The sequence below is a fragment of the Lichenostomus cassidix genome, chromosome 1Aa (genome assembly GCF_008360975.1).
Source record: "Lichenostomus cassidix isolate B80296 chromosome 1Aa, HeHo_3.0, whole genome shotgun sequence".
Taxonomy (NCBI): domain Eukaryota; kingdom Metazoa; phylum Chordata; class Aves; order Passeriformes; family Meliphagidae; genus Lichenostomus; species Lichenostomus cassidix.
The window spans coordinates 51,716,056-51,731,405 of NC_139480.1; the positions used below are offsets into that span (position 1 = coordinate 51,716,056).

Consider the following 15,350-nt stretch of genomic DNA (forward strand, 5'->3'; position numbering starts at 1 on the left):
CCCATCTAAACTGCCTCTCTGTCAGTGTGAAGCCATTCCTTCAGCCTGTCACTCCAATTCCTGATAAAAGAAGCTAGAAGCCATCTCTCCAAGGACGGTGTTGGCTGGGCAGGGAGGCAGACAGGGTAAAGAAAACCACAACCCACGCAGAGTGGGGGCACTGGGGTGGGAGGAGTGCCTTGAAACAGAGCTGTTGTCTCCCTCACCTAACAGCTGAGTGCCTGGCAGTGAGGGAGGCTGGGAGAGCAAGGAGATTTACATTCCTGAAGCTGAGGCAAGCAAACAGAGCACACTATTAAAAAGCCCTACATTCTTCAGCAGGCACTTGCTTGGCCGGACTTCTATTAATAGTGCTGTGTTTATTCTTGCACAGGGAATAAATTAAGGCAATGTTAAATGCTGTGAGATTATGAACTCACATGAGAGAGAATGTAATTTCATTCACTTTGTGGGAAAGAAAACTTTATCCACAAAGCATCAATATTTAACATGATCTGTATAAAACCCACATTAGTTGCAGTCAACCCATCAGACTGGATTTCACCCTGCATGCCACTCCCCAGCCTCAGCCGCAGTGTTGACACTTTCTAAACATTAAACCTGCCTGAATAGATAAAATTCCAAGGGCCACAACCAGTCACAAGAACTGCCCTTTCTCTAGGGCTGTAACAAGGTTTAAAGAATCATGGAATGGTTTGGCTTGGAAGGGACCCTAAAGATCTGATATCTACACCCCTCTGTCATAGGCAGGGACACCTTCCACTATCCCAGGTTACCCCAAAGCCCCATCCAACCTGGCCTGGAACACTTCCAGAGATGGAACAGCTACAGATCCTCTGGACAACCTGTGCCAGGGCCTCACCACCCTCACAGGGAAATAAATTCTTCCCAATATCCCCTCTAAACCTGCTCTCTGTCAGTGTGAAGCCATTGCCCCTTGTCCTGTCACTCCAGGCCCTTGTCAAGAGTCTCCATCTCTCCTGTAGACTCCCTGTTAACACCACTTGCTTCAGAAAATACACAAAGCTACTTTCTTCCCTGAGCTGGTGACCACCTGCCTGCATCCACACCCTGTCTAAGGGAAACAAGGAACTTGTTTGTACTTATAAAAGACAAGAAGAAAAAGGTTGATGCAGGAAAGGGGGTCACAGAATTGGCCAAGACAAACAGTTCTGTGTTTCTTCAATAAATCAGCACTACTATCTGTGTGCGTGGCTGAAGGAACTTCCTCCTGGGAAGGGAAATAGCCTGGTGACACAGAGATTTTGGAACACCTTCAGAAAACATCTCCTCTGTCCAAAACAGCCTGGCTGGAGCATCTCCCTGCTCTGCTGACTCCCAAGTATATAAACTACAACACATTCACAAATATCATTTGGGGAGGCAGTGCCTACAGAGGCTTCAGAAGTGATGCTTCCCTGCTGGCACAATCAAAAAGGGAATTAACTACCTCGTTCTACCAGAATCCCTGAAACACACCTTTCCCAAGTAATATCATACTTTCTTTGGCAGCAACTCACACTTCAGGCTCAAATGAGCTTTTGCTGTCTTTATCTGTTTGATGTTTGGGGGGGAAGGGAAGGTGCCTGTATATACAGATATGTATATACAGTTAGTTTTAGAAAGAACAGGTAGGGTTCAGGATGACAGAAAAACTGCATTTACTATCTAGCGAGTAAAGCATTCCTTTCTCAACAGCACATGTGAATAAAGCATCAGTCATAACATGCAGCCACCAAGGTCATTTCTCCACACCCTTAACGTACAATCCAATTACCAAATTAAAAAGCAGAAAGGGTTGATTTAAAAAAAACCAAAAAAAAACAACCACGGGGAGCAACATCTGGCAAGCCCAGTGCAGAAATCCTCCTGCCAGCAGCAGCCAGAACTGCAGGGAGGGCACAGCCCCAAGGCTGCCAGAGACAAGGAATGTTTAGAAAACGCTCTCAAGCACTGGGTGGGATTTTGGGGCTGTGCTGTGCAGGGCCAGGAGTTGGACTCAGTGATCCTCGTGGGTCCCTTCCAACCCAGAATATTCTGTGATGTGTATTCTGACAAAGGACAGGCGAGTTGCCTTTCAGGTAGGAGAGGATTGAAACTGGAATGGCATCTTGCAGCACCAACCTTCTCAGCAATGTCAGATGAAATATTGCAGGTGTTGCTCGGAGTCTGCACTCTCCTGCAGCGCTTGTTTTCACTGTGCAAAGCCCAGGAGTTGGCAAAATCATAACTGCTCCCCACCAGGGTCCCTGGGAACGAAGAAGAGGAGAAGCAACATGGCTGTTTGAGCAGTTTCAGCAACAAGCAGGCATTACTGGCTACTGTTGAGGTGATAGTTTGCTGAAAGCTATCTTTAAAATAAAAACTGTTGTATCAAATGGATTTTTACTCCCAACAGACTCTAGGAAAGCCACTACCAGTGGTATAGACTCACTTCTGCCACCGAGCTCTCTGAGCTCAAGGCCAGACTAAAGGCTGCAGCAGGCAGCTCCCAGCACTTCCCACACCTGCATGAATGTGGTAGGAGTTGCTGCTGGTCAGCAACTGCAATCTACAGAAGCCAAAGCACATCTCCCTGCCACGTAAAAGTTGTCAGTAAAACACAAAATATATTAGGGAGGCAATCAAACCCAGCTGCTTTCCCTAATCAATGAAAGCATAGCCCTCCTGATCCCAGCTAGTCTTGATTTTTCTCCGGTTCAAAACTAAATCTTGTGTGCAAAGAAGCTTAACATAGACCAAACTGGTTTGGGCCCATCCTCTTCCTGGGTAAGCTGTCCTGAAACACACTCCTGCCTCAGGACAAGCAGCTCCTGGCCCAGGCTTGGCAAGATTTGCATCCATTTTGCATAAAAGCAAAGCTGAAGGAGTTTATATGGCTGCAACTTCCCGGGAGATGCAAACCACCTCCCTGCTGCTCTTGCTCCATCCTTCTGAGAAGGGGGATCCTCCCAGAAAGGGAATGTTTCCTCCACCCTCTTTTTCCAGCCATAGCCTTGCTGATTCCAGGACTATCCCTGCTTCCTACTGTGGGTACCTGCTGCTAAACACTTAATTTTGTGACTCTCAGCTGCTTTTTAAAACCCTGCTGTGTGGCATGTGAGAATATCAATTGCTACTGTTAATGCATTCCCAAGCTCTTACACAGAAAATATGTTGAAATACAAGCCTGGTCATGTCTGAAAACCAAAAGAAATTCTTCCCAAAGCCATTTATGGAATATTTAACAATATATATGTCTATAATAAAGATTCCATCGAGCTGTTTAATACAAACACATGGACTATACTGATCACTCAAACTGCTCCCAAACTATGGGCTAGTCATGAAAACTGCACAGAGAATGCTAAGGCACAGGTATTAAGACCTGCAGACTTCTTTGTAAACTTAGAAATTAGGGGCTTTTAAAGGGAGCATGTACTAGGCCCACAGCAGTTATCAAAGGAGGAAAATTCCCAGGGAAAGGGGATAAAAGGCACACAATTTTCATCTATGCAGCCAGGGACTTGGCACAAGAAAAGAAATGAGCAACAAGAACACAACCCTTGAGCTTACCACATACCATAAACATTAAAGCAGCAATGCAATCCAGCTTGAGAGGAAGCAAGGTGCCAAATTAAATCTATTCCCTTTTGTTTGCAGTGAGGCAGCCTTTCCCTAGCAGGTATGTAACAGGAGCTGGGCTCTGCTCTGAAGCAGTGTTTCTCCAGCCCTGAATACACATCCATGCCAGGATTCCTGCTGGCAGCTACCCCCCAGGACCTCATTCACCCACAGGCTGAGATTTGAAGGTTGGGACAACTGTTGGCCCTGAAATACTGGTCACCTGTTTTTTCATTTCTTTCCTTCCATTAAGTATTTTTCTTCCATGCTGCTTGTAAATTTACACCTCTTGTGCAGTTCCTTTATGCAACATTCGTATAACATGATTTCAATTCTTTGTTTGCTGTATTGTATGACTCACACTTCAAGTAAGTGAAGGGTCTGGAGAGTCAGTCATGTGAAGAGCAGCTGAGGGAGCTAGGGAGGCTCAGCCTGGAGCAAAGGAGGCTCAGGGGGACCTTCTGGCTCTGCACAGTTTCTGACAGGAGGGGACAGCCAGGGGAGTCAGGCTCTGCTCCCAGGGAACAGAGACAGGACAAGGGGAAACAACCTCAAGCTGTGTCAGAGGAGGTTCAGGTTGAACACCAGGAAGAACCTCTTCAGGGAAAGGGTGGTCAGGCATTGAAACAGGTTGCTGAGAGGGGTGGTGGGATCCCCACGCCTGTAAGTGCTCAAGGAATGACTGGATGTGGCACTCAGTGCTCTGGCTTAGTTGACACTATGGAAAAATCAGTCAAAGGTTGGACTTGATGATCTTGGATATCTTTCCCAACCTAAGAACTTCACCTGATGGATGAGGCTTCAGGAAGAAAAGGGGGAGGGAGAAACATCTCCAGCACATCTGACTGCTCTGGGCAGGGGAAAGAGGGAAGAGCAGCTGTCAATACCCCTGCCTTTTCCACTGGACACCTCCATTTCCTTATGCTGAACTGCTTGAGAAGAGAGGAAAGGCAGTGGATGAGACAACAGAACAGCCTAAAAAATAATATAGGGTTTAAGTGTGCATGTGATGCTGTCAACATAATGTGGCACTGCAATCCCACCCCACAGCAGGACTGCCCTGGTCTCCCGCACAGCAGGACTGCCCTGGTCTCCCGCACAGCAGGACTGCCCTGGTCTCCCGCACAGCAGAATTTTGGTTTGCCTTTCATCCCCTCTGTGATCAGCTTTTCTTCTTCCTGGTAGCACCCAAGATTCTGCAGAAACAGCTCCCTGCTAGGGCTCATCAAAGCCCTACACCTTCACTCTTTGCAGGAAAATCCATGTTCACTAGGATTATCTGAGCCTCCAAGCCACCAGCTCCTTCTGAAATCTGAAATTGGCACCAGCTTGTTTGCTTTGAGACTGATGGCCAGGCAGGCAAAACATCAGGAATGAGCACCTCGTGCTGGAGGCACTGATTGGGAAGCAGGAACCCTGACCTCCCATCCTGGACCTCCTGCAGATTTTCCATATGGCCACAGGCCCATTAGATAACTCTCCACGGGGCTGTTAACTCATCTATAAAATAAATGCAAGAATTTGGTGACTACACCACACTCCTGTGTGTCCTAATTGGCAAACAGAGACTTAGTTGGTAAATAACCAACTTTCATGTGTTGGTTATTTATCAAGCAATGAGGTGGGGTTTTTTGTTTGTTGTTTTGGGGGCTTTTTTTTTTTTAAACACAGTTTTACATGGTTCCAGACAACCAAAACTATTGGTCAGGCTGCCCAAAAATGGATTCAAAGTTGGCATCAAATCAATTATATGAAATAAAGTCATGGGCTATAAAAATCTTTCCTGCCCTCTCCAGTTTAATGAATATCAAAACAATAATATTGAATTGAGCACAGGAGAGGGAAAGAGCCATCTCCAAAACTCTACAGCCCAGTGATAAAGCCACACACCTCACAACAGGAATATCTAACTTCAATTCCATACCCTGAATAAAACACAGATTGTTAGGAATACAAGTTTCTGGCATCTCACATAAATGCCCTAAAACAAACAATGCCACAACACAAGTCATCTTCACCTGTACAATTTGTTATTTCCTTGGGAATCTATTCCCTTTGCTTCCAATCTAAAATGCAAGAAAATGAGATTATTGACTCAGCCTAAACGAAACCTTCCAACTTGCCAAAAATCAAATTACTGATATCCTTTAAAATGTCAAGAAATTTGCATTTCAGAATGACCTAAAAGCTTTCTTATTTTCTTAGGCAAAAAATTAAAATATTTATTACCTGCACTACCATCACTGTGAGTTTAGAATGTGCTTTAAAAGCTTCTGGTGCCAGAGAAGTCACATATTCGGTCATATGCATCTATTCTACTTCTGAAATCAAATCATTACCTGAAATATCAGATTTTTCCTTGCAGATACTGCCTGCTTCTATGTGTTTAACCTTTATTCACTCTCCTGTGAATGTATATATTCATCATTTATGCTGTCTTTCAGGAGTTTAAGGCTGGAAGATGTTGCTGACAGCTAGAGCAGGCTCAGAATATGAAGCCTTAATCCAAAATTCTCCATGGGAATTGTTTTATCATAAACATCTTTGTAATTTGGAGCCAGATACCCAGAAACATGCTTCCTGCCAGTGCCAAGAAAAGCATCATGGGATACTGGATTAATTTGGGCTGGAATTTTTTTTCCTTCCATCATGCTCAGTGTGTGCTGCATGCACAAATAACAAAATGATGGAGTGCTGTCCCTGTGTTGGATTTGAATGATCAGTTTAGCACAAATCAACTTCAAGGATGACCTAAACATCCAAGCACCCATCACAGCAATACCAGAAATTACTGCAGGTGGCACTCAGTGCCATGGTTTAGTTGCCAAGGTGGTGCTTGGTCAAGGGTTGGACTTGATCTTGGAGGTTTTTTTCAATGATTTTGTGACAAGAGCATTAAGCACAGACTGAGGCTGCAGGCACATGGATATGCTCCAAGAGCTCTGTGCTGCAGCCTCTCTCCCTGGGGAGGAATTCCCTCACCATTTCTGCAGGGCAAGAACAAACTCTGTGACCACTCTCATGCTGCAGGGCTGAGGGGATTCAGCACTTGCTTCTGTGTGCACAGCCTTAGGAGATTCCAGGAGCTATCTGCCTGTGCTGTGCCAGATTTCCTCTGCCATGCTCTGTCAGTCATCTCTTCTGGCCTGTGCTGTCACTCCCCAGCTGTAAAGTGCTGACAGTGGTCAGAATGGCCACAGCCATGGGCTGAAGGTGGCCAAATAGGCATCTGGGCATCTAGGCAGAATTCAGCTTCACATTTCTGATATGAGAAAAGGCTGGCAAAGCAGAGAGGAAACTCTTTTTAGGGTCTAGGAGAAAAAAAAAAACCCAGACAAAAGACCAAACAAAAACCCTAGAAAGCTTCCAAGACATTTCTTTTTATATTTTAGTTATGCTTAAAGTGTGAGAATAAACTCTCAAGGTTTGGTCTGGTTTTGCTTCCCTATCCAATAAACAAGCAAGCCCATAGAATATAATCAATGTTGTTTGTCAGTCTGGACAGGACATGAGCACTTCTGCACAGGATGAACTATTTATTGTAGGAACCATGTCAATGGGAGTGACTCAGCATCCCAGCCTCAGTCTGAAGGGCAGTGTGTCTGCAACTTTAGGAAAAGGCTCTTCCCCCAGAGGGTGGTAGGCACTGAACAGCTCCCCAGGGAAATCATCCCAGCCCCAGAGCTGCCAGAGCTCCAGGAGCATTTGGACAGCATGGTGGCATTGTTGGGGTGTCCTGTGCAGGGCTGGGACTTGCTGATCCCTGTGGGTTCCTTTCAACTCAGGATAATGAACACCAAAACCTATTGCAGAGGCTTTTTTGGGGGCTTCGAAGCTGGGTCCCACCAGTATTAATTTTCCAACTTTATTGTCATCACTCAGAGCTCCAGGACCTCAATAGCTGAGCACCAAAAGTGTACACAGAAACAATGTGTGTTATTCTCTCATCAGATTCTCATCAGTTCTCAATTTCCACACTAAAAACACAGTGAGGAGTCATAAGAGCATCATGACAACAGCACGTTTGGATAGATTCTAGAACAGGAGTATAAATGTATCAAGAGAAAAGCAAAGCAGTTACAGTGTTCATTAGGTATTAAACACCCTTCTGTTCATGCTTCCTTTATTTACTTGCTGTAAGTGGTAATATCCACTCAGAGCAGGTGCTTCCCCTCTTTTTTCACCACCACCCCTAAAACAACCCAGATATAACAATGAAGTTCTATATCATACTCCACTTTAAGGGAAAAATCAAACTAACTCAGTGTTATTAAACCATAATAATTTCTTTCCCTAAAATATGGAAAAAACACATTTTCATTTGTTTCTGTCACATGTTATTCTGAAGCTCAAAGATCTTAATGTCTCTGTTATCAGTATAAACCCATCCCAGAAATCTGATTTATTAGAACTGAGGCCCCAGTCTGATAAATTCCAGGTTTTAACAGGAAGCAATGGACACACCTACAGGAGAGTTCAGTCTGCTGAAAACCTTAGGGTAACCCTTCACTGCCCTCAGATCACTAAGTTGTTCCACCAAGCTCACATCCTGGGATATGCTGACCTTTAGGAGAGCTAATCAGGCTGAAAGAGCAATTAAAAACTGCAGTGAAAAGAAAAAGGTAAACTGGTTCACAGGGTACCAAGAGTCTACCTACTTTTTCTGTTTGAAGAATATTACCTCTCCCAGCTGTTTGTGTTGCCCCCCACCTGGAAGCTAGATTCAACAGTTAAAAAAAAAAGTCATCTGAATTATTCCAAATCTGGTTTTACTTGGAGCAAGTTAAGAAATGCTCCAGTGAACCAGCAGAGCTGCCAAGGAGACAATGTGTGGGTGTAGTGACGTCCCTCACTGATACAACAATTTCAAACATAATTCAGTCTAATTCCTTCTAAATTAGTTTAAATGAAAGGTCTTTAGTATCACTGGAAAAACTGGCAGGATTGCTGACACACAGTTCTGTTCTTCAGGCTAAAATCAGATCTCTGTATCCACACAGGTGGATAAACATTAGGAAAGCCCTGGCTTCTGTAAGAGACACAGACAACACATTTTCTCTGTCACCTTCGCTAGCATTTTACAGTTCCTTCAAGCAGAGACCCTGCCACAGGCTTCATCACATTCTGAAATCTGTGGCTGTGAATGGACTGGTTTTTTTAAGAGGGAGGATACAACCTCCAGCATGTAAAACAAATACAGCATGAAACGCATTTAAACATGAGCTGCAGAAGTGCCTTTTCTACATTTGAACAATCCAAAGCATTACACTCTCCTTTTTTGCTCCTGCTTTTTCTAAGAGCCTTACTACTATTTACTGTCTCAAGAAAAAGCTATAAACTTCATATCTCAACTCATTCAGACATCAAGGTATCCAAGCAGCTCTGTGATCTGTTTGTTCCTTGTTATTTACATCGCTGAAGGACAGATTAATCATTATAACAAACCATGAGATCTTTTTGTTTTCTGTGCACTGAAGCTATGCTTATGTATCCCAAGTGCCAGAAGAACACATCTCTGGAACACTGCCAGGTTCCTCTACAAGCTGCTTTGCCTCCCTTTCTATTTTCTGTATCATTTATTTTTAATACACACTTTGCATTATCAATCTAATATATTGATGTATTAACTAACTTTAAACCTCTCCTCTTCAGGTAAGTGCTCAGAATTAAGACACTCTGAAATACCACAAATCAAGAGCAGTCCTTCAAAGTCTCACTCAGGGCTTTTCAAAAGCTGTGTCTTCACCCACTCTGACAGACTTCACACAAAGATGTACAGAGCAGCAAAAGCAATCTTGCTTCTCCTTCTGACTAGGAATTGGTGCAATATAAAGATCACAATACATAACCCCCAATCCAACAGCCCTCACAGACAGGGAGATGTCATTAAAAGGTAGCTCCTTTCTAGAACAGCAGCCCATGCCAAACCTGCAAGCAGCAGGAATTTAATCTGCTGTTGCAGCACCATCTATTCGTACTATGTCTTGTCTAATTCATGAAAAATTAGAAGTTGGATCAATGGGTATTTCACACAGCTTTTTTGCTGGGTCTTCTTCTAGCCAGTCTCCCCATGTTACATTGCACATAAATTAACCTGTGGCTTTATCTTTATTATTACAAAGTTTCAGGGTTTCCAAACATGCCAAGTTCAGATGCCTGGGCTTTCCTCAGGAAAGAGATGTGACAGCAAATTCCTTTCAGGAGAATGGAAGGTGAAAGGACTTAGTCAGATAACTTGATGTGCTGAAAAGTTAAGGTACCTGACAGATTCTGTAGAAATATTTTGCTGGGTCAGCAACACCTTTGTTGAATAACCCAGCAGGAAAAGTGTGCAGAGCATCCATTAGAATATGACCAGTGAGTTGTAACCTTACCTTCCCGAGTTCTGAAGTCATCCTCAAGGAATTTATTAAAATTGCCACACAACCCACAGGTCTCATTATAGTGCTTTTCTTGAAGGAGTATCTGAATGTTTCCACTGGCATCAATCTTCACCACAAAGCCATGCTCATCGCTGGATATTTTATAATAACCTGCCTCCTTCTCTATAAATATCCCATTGGAGGCAAAAGGTATGGAAACCCTGTGGAGAAAAAAACAGGAGACTCTCAGAATGTGACACACAAAACCCATCAGGTTGTTTTCTGCTGGAATAATGGTTCCTACAGGTACCTTTTGTCTTCCTGCATCACGACTCCATCTAAAGAGAGGCGAAGACTGAAATATTCTCCAAGATACACAGAGAAACCAATTTTCTGCCCATCCTGGTAATCACCTGAGGAGATGACATACAACCAAATATTCTTAGTTCTAGGGGTCAGGGGGACAATTTGTAGTCAGTAAAAACTTATTTTAAACTATGGCCAACACAGAACAATTATTAGTAAATATAAAAACATCTAAAAAAAGCAGTTGGTAGGAAAGTAATATACAGTTTTCTATCCACAAGAAAAACTCTGCAGAGGCCCATGCTAATTCCAAGGCCTTCTGTCCTGGAAGATGGGATTTTTTTTTTCCTGGTGTGATTTGGCATACAGATAAATTTAGTTCTACAGGATCATGTAGTTATTATTCCTGGACTCAGCTTTAACAGCCACATTTCCCTGAAGAAGTCAAAATTAATAAAGATCTTCTCCTTTTTAGAAGGAGTAGTAAGAAAATCGCTGTTTCTCAGCAGCTTATTTATGTGTGAGCTACATTACCAAGCCATAACAGGAGCATCAGAAGTAATCCCACTTTCCAAAATAACCCACAAACAAACAAAAACCCCAACCAAGACCCTTTTTATGCAGCGTCCCATCCTATCTGACAAAGGGCAACTTTTTGTCTTTTTTTCCCAGTGGTAGAACCCAGCTCAGACTCACCCAAAAGCGTGAAGGAGTGCTTGTGACAGTCCCCAGCCAGGAGGTAGCTGCAGTCCCCAGCAAAATTGTACAAGGAACCATCAAAGGTTTTGATGTGATCATTCCCAAAAAGGCTGCAACGGGCAACTGATGGCTCCTGAAGTGAAGCACTTGACAACCCTGGATATCAAAACACAACATGAACTAGCAATTTAAAACTTAGCATTTTGCAGTTCAGGAATTTCTCTGCTGGAATTTATCCCCACTGATCATTGCACATCCTGGTAGCTCCCAGGCACACTGTATGCCTGGCATGGCAGTCCATAGGATCACAGATTTTTTTAGTTATATGCACTAGAGTAATGCCCTTTTTTTTTTTTTTTTGCTTTATTTTAACCAGCCCAAGCCTTCCATGAGTAATTTCAGTCCTGATACTTTGGGGAAGGCCATGTGTCCATTTGTGCCTCCCTGCAACCCCACTAAAGCCTATAGGGCACTAGGAAAGCCCCATAGCTTGTTCAGTCAAACATCCCTGACTTTAGGGAGTGTTTGGGACCCAGCACAGCACCTGTTTCAAGGTAAAGAGACAAAAGGAATAACTTTAGTGATGAGAATAATCCCTGAGCTGGTATTGCAGGATTAAATGCACATAAAGGGGAAGGGGGACTCATCTCTCACAGAAGAAACAATGAGAATATAATCCAAAGATGTTTTCTTACCTGTGATCACAGCAGACAGCAGTAGGTTTGTTTGCAGCACTGCCAAGAGGAGCATCTGTTAAAAATCAAAAGGGGATGGTTAAGAATATTCTTTGTTTGGGACACAGTTTGTTTCCCAACTCCTCAATTTTCTATCCTTCCTTTATAAAGAAAATTAACTTTGAGGTTCTGCAACATTTCAGAAAGCCACAATCCATGCAGACATTCACAGTAATTCAGCTGCCCTCCATCCCGCTTTAACAAGGTAATCTAGCAGAGTAATTATTCTTTGCTTCCATTTTCATTTCTCATGGCAGGGAAGTGAGCTACCTCCATGGGAAATACAACCCCACACAGACATATATTCCAATTTCCCTGCACATGAAGCCCTTCAAAACACAGCATTATTTCTCAGCCAGCCTGATGTGAAGGAGCACCCCAGACTGGCTCAGCCAACCTGGCTCCAGCAGAAGTCACCTCTGCTGCACAAGATTTACACCCTATTCAAACAACCACAGAGGGAAATAAATATACAGTCTTTGCACCAGCCAGCAGGTTTGGCTAGCAGACCCTTGTAAGCACATGCTAATAATCCACTCATTTCAGGGTGATAATGTGCTTGAGATAAGGGGCAAGAAGGAAAGGGAGGAAATCATGCAGAGATTAGAGACCCAGCGTGAAAACTTTCATTCACCAAAATCAGTTTTACCACTGTGCCCTTCTTTCTACAACCAAAACATCAGTCTATTTTCCATATGTCTATAAACTACCTCCAGCAGGACCAGGTCTGTAAAGGCAATAATAATAATTTGAGAGGAGGTTCATGCAGGTGGTAACATGGATTCTGTGGCAAAACATCAACAGTTAAGGATGAAAGCTGTAGGAAGCTCCACCTAAGGGACTTAATTTCAGTGATCATATAATCAAATAGAGAGGCTTCAATAGACTAAACTTAACACATTAATGCCAGAACACCACACACACCTTTTCCTAAAAGAACCCTCTAATTAAAGACCAGAACACATTTTGCGAAGAAAATTTGAGATTTCAGATCTAAGCACACACTTCTTATTGATATTAGTTATGTAGGTCCAGTTCACAGCCACATAAATAAACGCTGAGTTGAACTTATTTACACAAGAGAAGAAAAGAAAGATCTATTCTAGAACTGAGTCTAACACAATGCTGCAAATCCCAAACTGACAGAAGGCTGCAGGGTAGCTCAGAGATGGCAATAGGAATGCAACCACAAAGAAGGATAAAGAAAACAGTAGGCATTATTCTCAGATTACACACTTGCTATTGTATTTTTGGTGCACACACGGTGGTGTTGTGATGAATCAGGTACTGTTTTCCTTTGTTAACCCTTCAGCTTTACAAGCAAGCAGAGAAAAAAGGCAGGGTGTAAACCCATTCCCATCAGTCCCATTCCACCTCCCATTCTATTCTGAACTGCAGATGGAGTTTCCCACAATTCTGATGGAGCAGGTGCCACTAACAAGTCAGAATACAATCCAGTAAAATCTGCCAGCATAAAACCCTCCACAGTTTTATCACTGGCTTAATTAGAAACAAATGTACCTTCTTCTGTGTGAGATTCCTCTTGCACATGAGCAAGAAACTCCTCCAGTTTGCACCTCTAGCCTACAACACCATTGTTCCCCTGTTGCTTCAGAAGTCAGGACTGGAATGGCTTTGGTCTGAAACCTCTTGTTTTTGTACAAGCCAGGAACTCTTGTCCATTTAAGAGGAAAGATAAAAACCCGGACGTCACATCCTCCCGATTCTCAAGACAATAGATTAAATTGCTATCGTGGAAATCAGGCAGTCTGAATTGCCAGAAAGGTACAATGAGGGGAAATAGTTTTAAAAAACTGACAGATAAGTCTTTGAAATACATTTCACATGTGTATGTGTGACAAATCTCATTGGCTGAGCCAACAGGCAGCATATTTATTTGACAGAATATTATTAAGAGGAATAGTAGGATGCTCCACGCCTCAAAGATCATGTAGCGCTTTTTTTTTTCCTACAAACAACTGCCTTAAGGGAGATAGAAAAATCCAGTAATGCCTTGGGTTTATTCTCTAGGTTCAAACCTACTTGAATTTTGCCACCTTCTATCAGATCGACACATTTGATCCTTGAAATGGTGATGGAGGTACCCTCTGGAGCAACACACAATAATGAGATATCCTGGCTTGTTTGCAGAGTGGGCACAAAATTTATGGGTACGTGTACTGCACTGAGAAAAAAAACCACACAAAAAACCCAGAGTTTATCAAGTTTTAGTTGATCTTCCATGTCCCATTCCTCATATTTTCAATAACTGCTAATATTAACAAAGGCCTCAGGAGGCAATATATTGTATTGCCTGGAAATTCTCTGCTCTTGAGTCCAGCTGCCACATCTCAGCAGGTCCTGCATAGCCTTGAGAACCTGAACATGAGTGATCCCAGAGAGAAGTTCTCTAAACCTTTCCTTATAGGAATTCCATTATTCTTCAGGATATAGGGGGAATTACCTCTCCTATCACCACAGCCTCTTGTTTCTCAGTTCTAATCCTTTCACTTCCTGAGCCCAAAACAAGTCAGTTCATTTGGTAACAACTTCTTGCAAATCTAAATCCAGCAGGGCTTTGATTCACACTTTTTTGTTTGGCACATACAGAAAGCAGAGTGAGAATATCTGGAAAAATTCCTTAAAAATAAGAACAGTGCTGGTTCCGATAAGCCAGACGTTGTGACACTTCTTAAGTGTGTTAGGGACCTTGAGAAACGTAATAAAATTAATTGATATAGACACACAAAGAAACTTCCTTGTTTTTCATCCTGGCTCTTTTTCTCAAAAACAAAAATTTAAAAAGGAAATTGTAATTAAAGAGTGCATTTATTGACTGATACTGTACATTGTTCCAACACAAAGCTTAGTGATGCTTGAGCATTTCTGACCTGTAATTTTCCAAACAGTACACCTGAGACACGAGAGAAAAATATACAAACAACTGTGAGCTGCTGCCAAAAGAACATCTATAGTCCATTCTTGGAAACACCACAGGAATGACTTCTGAAAAAAATTATCCATAATACTGCTTTTCATTGCTTTGTTCAAATACCAGGTTGCATGCAACAAGTCCTGGCCCTGCTACAACTAAGTTGAAATTATTCTGGACAAAGTTTGTTTGCATGAGGATCACTTAATTTCTGCAGACAATGGCACTGATGGATTTTATGGCATCTAAAAAAGTGTTCTTAGCATCTTGAGTAAACAGAAACCCCACATCCTCATTTGTCACATGAAAAAAAAACAAATGAAGGAGGGTGCACTTTGAAATGTTAGAATAGAAAAGGAAAAGATAAAATTATGATCAGAGGTAGGAAGCAACTTCTCTGCAAGCGGAGGAAATTGCCAGTCTTGGAAAAATCAGAGAAATTATAGAAGCTCCTTGTGTATCCTGTCACAAATAGCACAGAGAAGGTGAGAAATAAGGGCTCCTCTTCTCTGGGTGTAAAGCCTGGGAGCAAGCAATGGAATCCTCAGGGGGTTAGTTGCCTTTAAAGCACATAAGTGGAAGGTCCCAGCACAGGTCACTGTGTCCAAAAGGAGTCAGACAAATTAATGAAGGGCTTGTGCATCACAAGGATGGATCAAATCTCAGGGGTCAAGTGATGAATCAGAGACAGCTTTTGGCTTAGAAACTCTACCC

General features: G+C 42.8%; 1 protein-coding gene across 1 annotated transcript in view; it reads right to left on the minus strand.

The window, feature by feature from the left end:
- The window catches only part of VWF (von Willebrand factor), a 108,074-nt gene extending 94,721 nt beyond the window's left edge, over nucleotides 1-13,353 (minus strand). The window contains exons 1-6 of the mRNA XM_085048938.1: nucleotides 13,226-13,353; nucleotides 11,666-11,720; nucleotides 10,968-11,126; nucleotides 10,276-10,378; nucleotides 9,978-10,186; nucleotides 2,125-2,249 (exon numbers count right to left, since the gene is read on the minus strand). Of these exons, the coding sequence (XP_084905064.1) occupies nucleotides 2,125-2,249; nucleotides 9,978-10,186; nucleotides 10,276-10,378; nucleotides 10,968-11,126; nucleotides 11,666-11,720; nucleotides 13,226-13,255 (681 nt within the window). The 5' untranslated portion in view covers nucleotides 13,256-13,353. The remainder of the gene's footprint in view (nucleotides 1-2,124; nucleotides 2,250-9,977; nucleotides 10,187-10,275; nucleotides 10,379-10,967; nucleotides 11,127-11,665; nucleotides 11,721-13,225) is intronic.
- Between the last annotated feature and the right edge of the window lie 1,997 nt (nucleotides 13,354-15,350).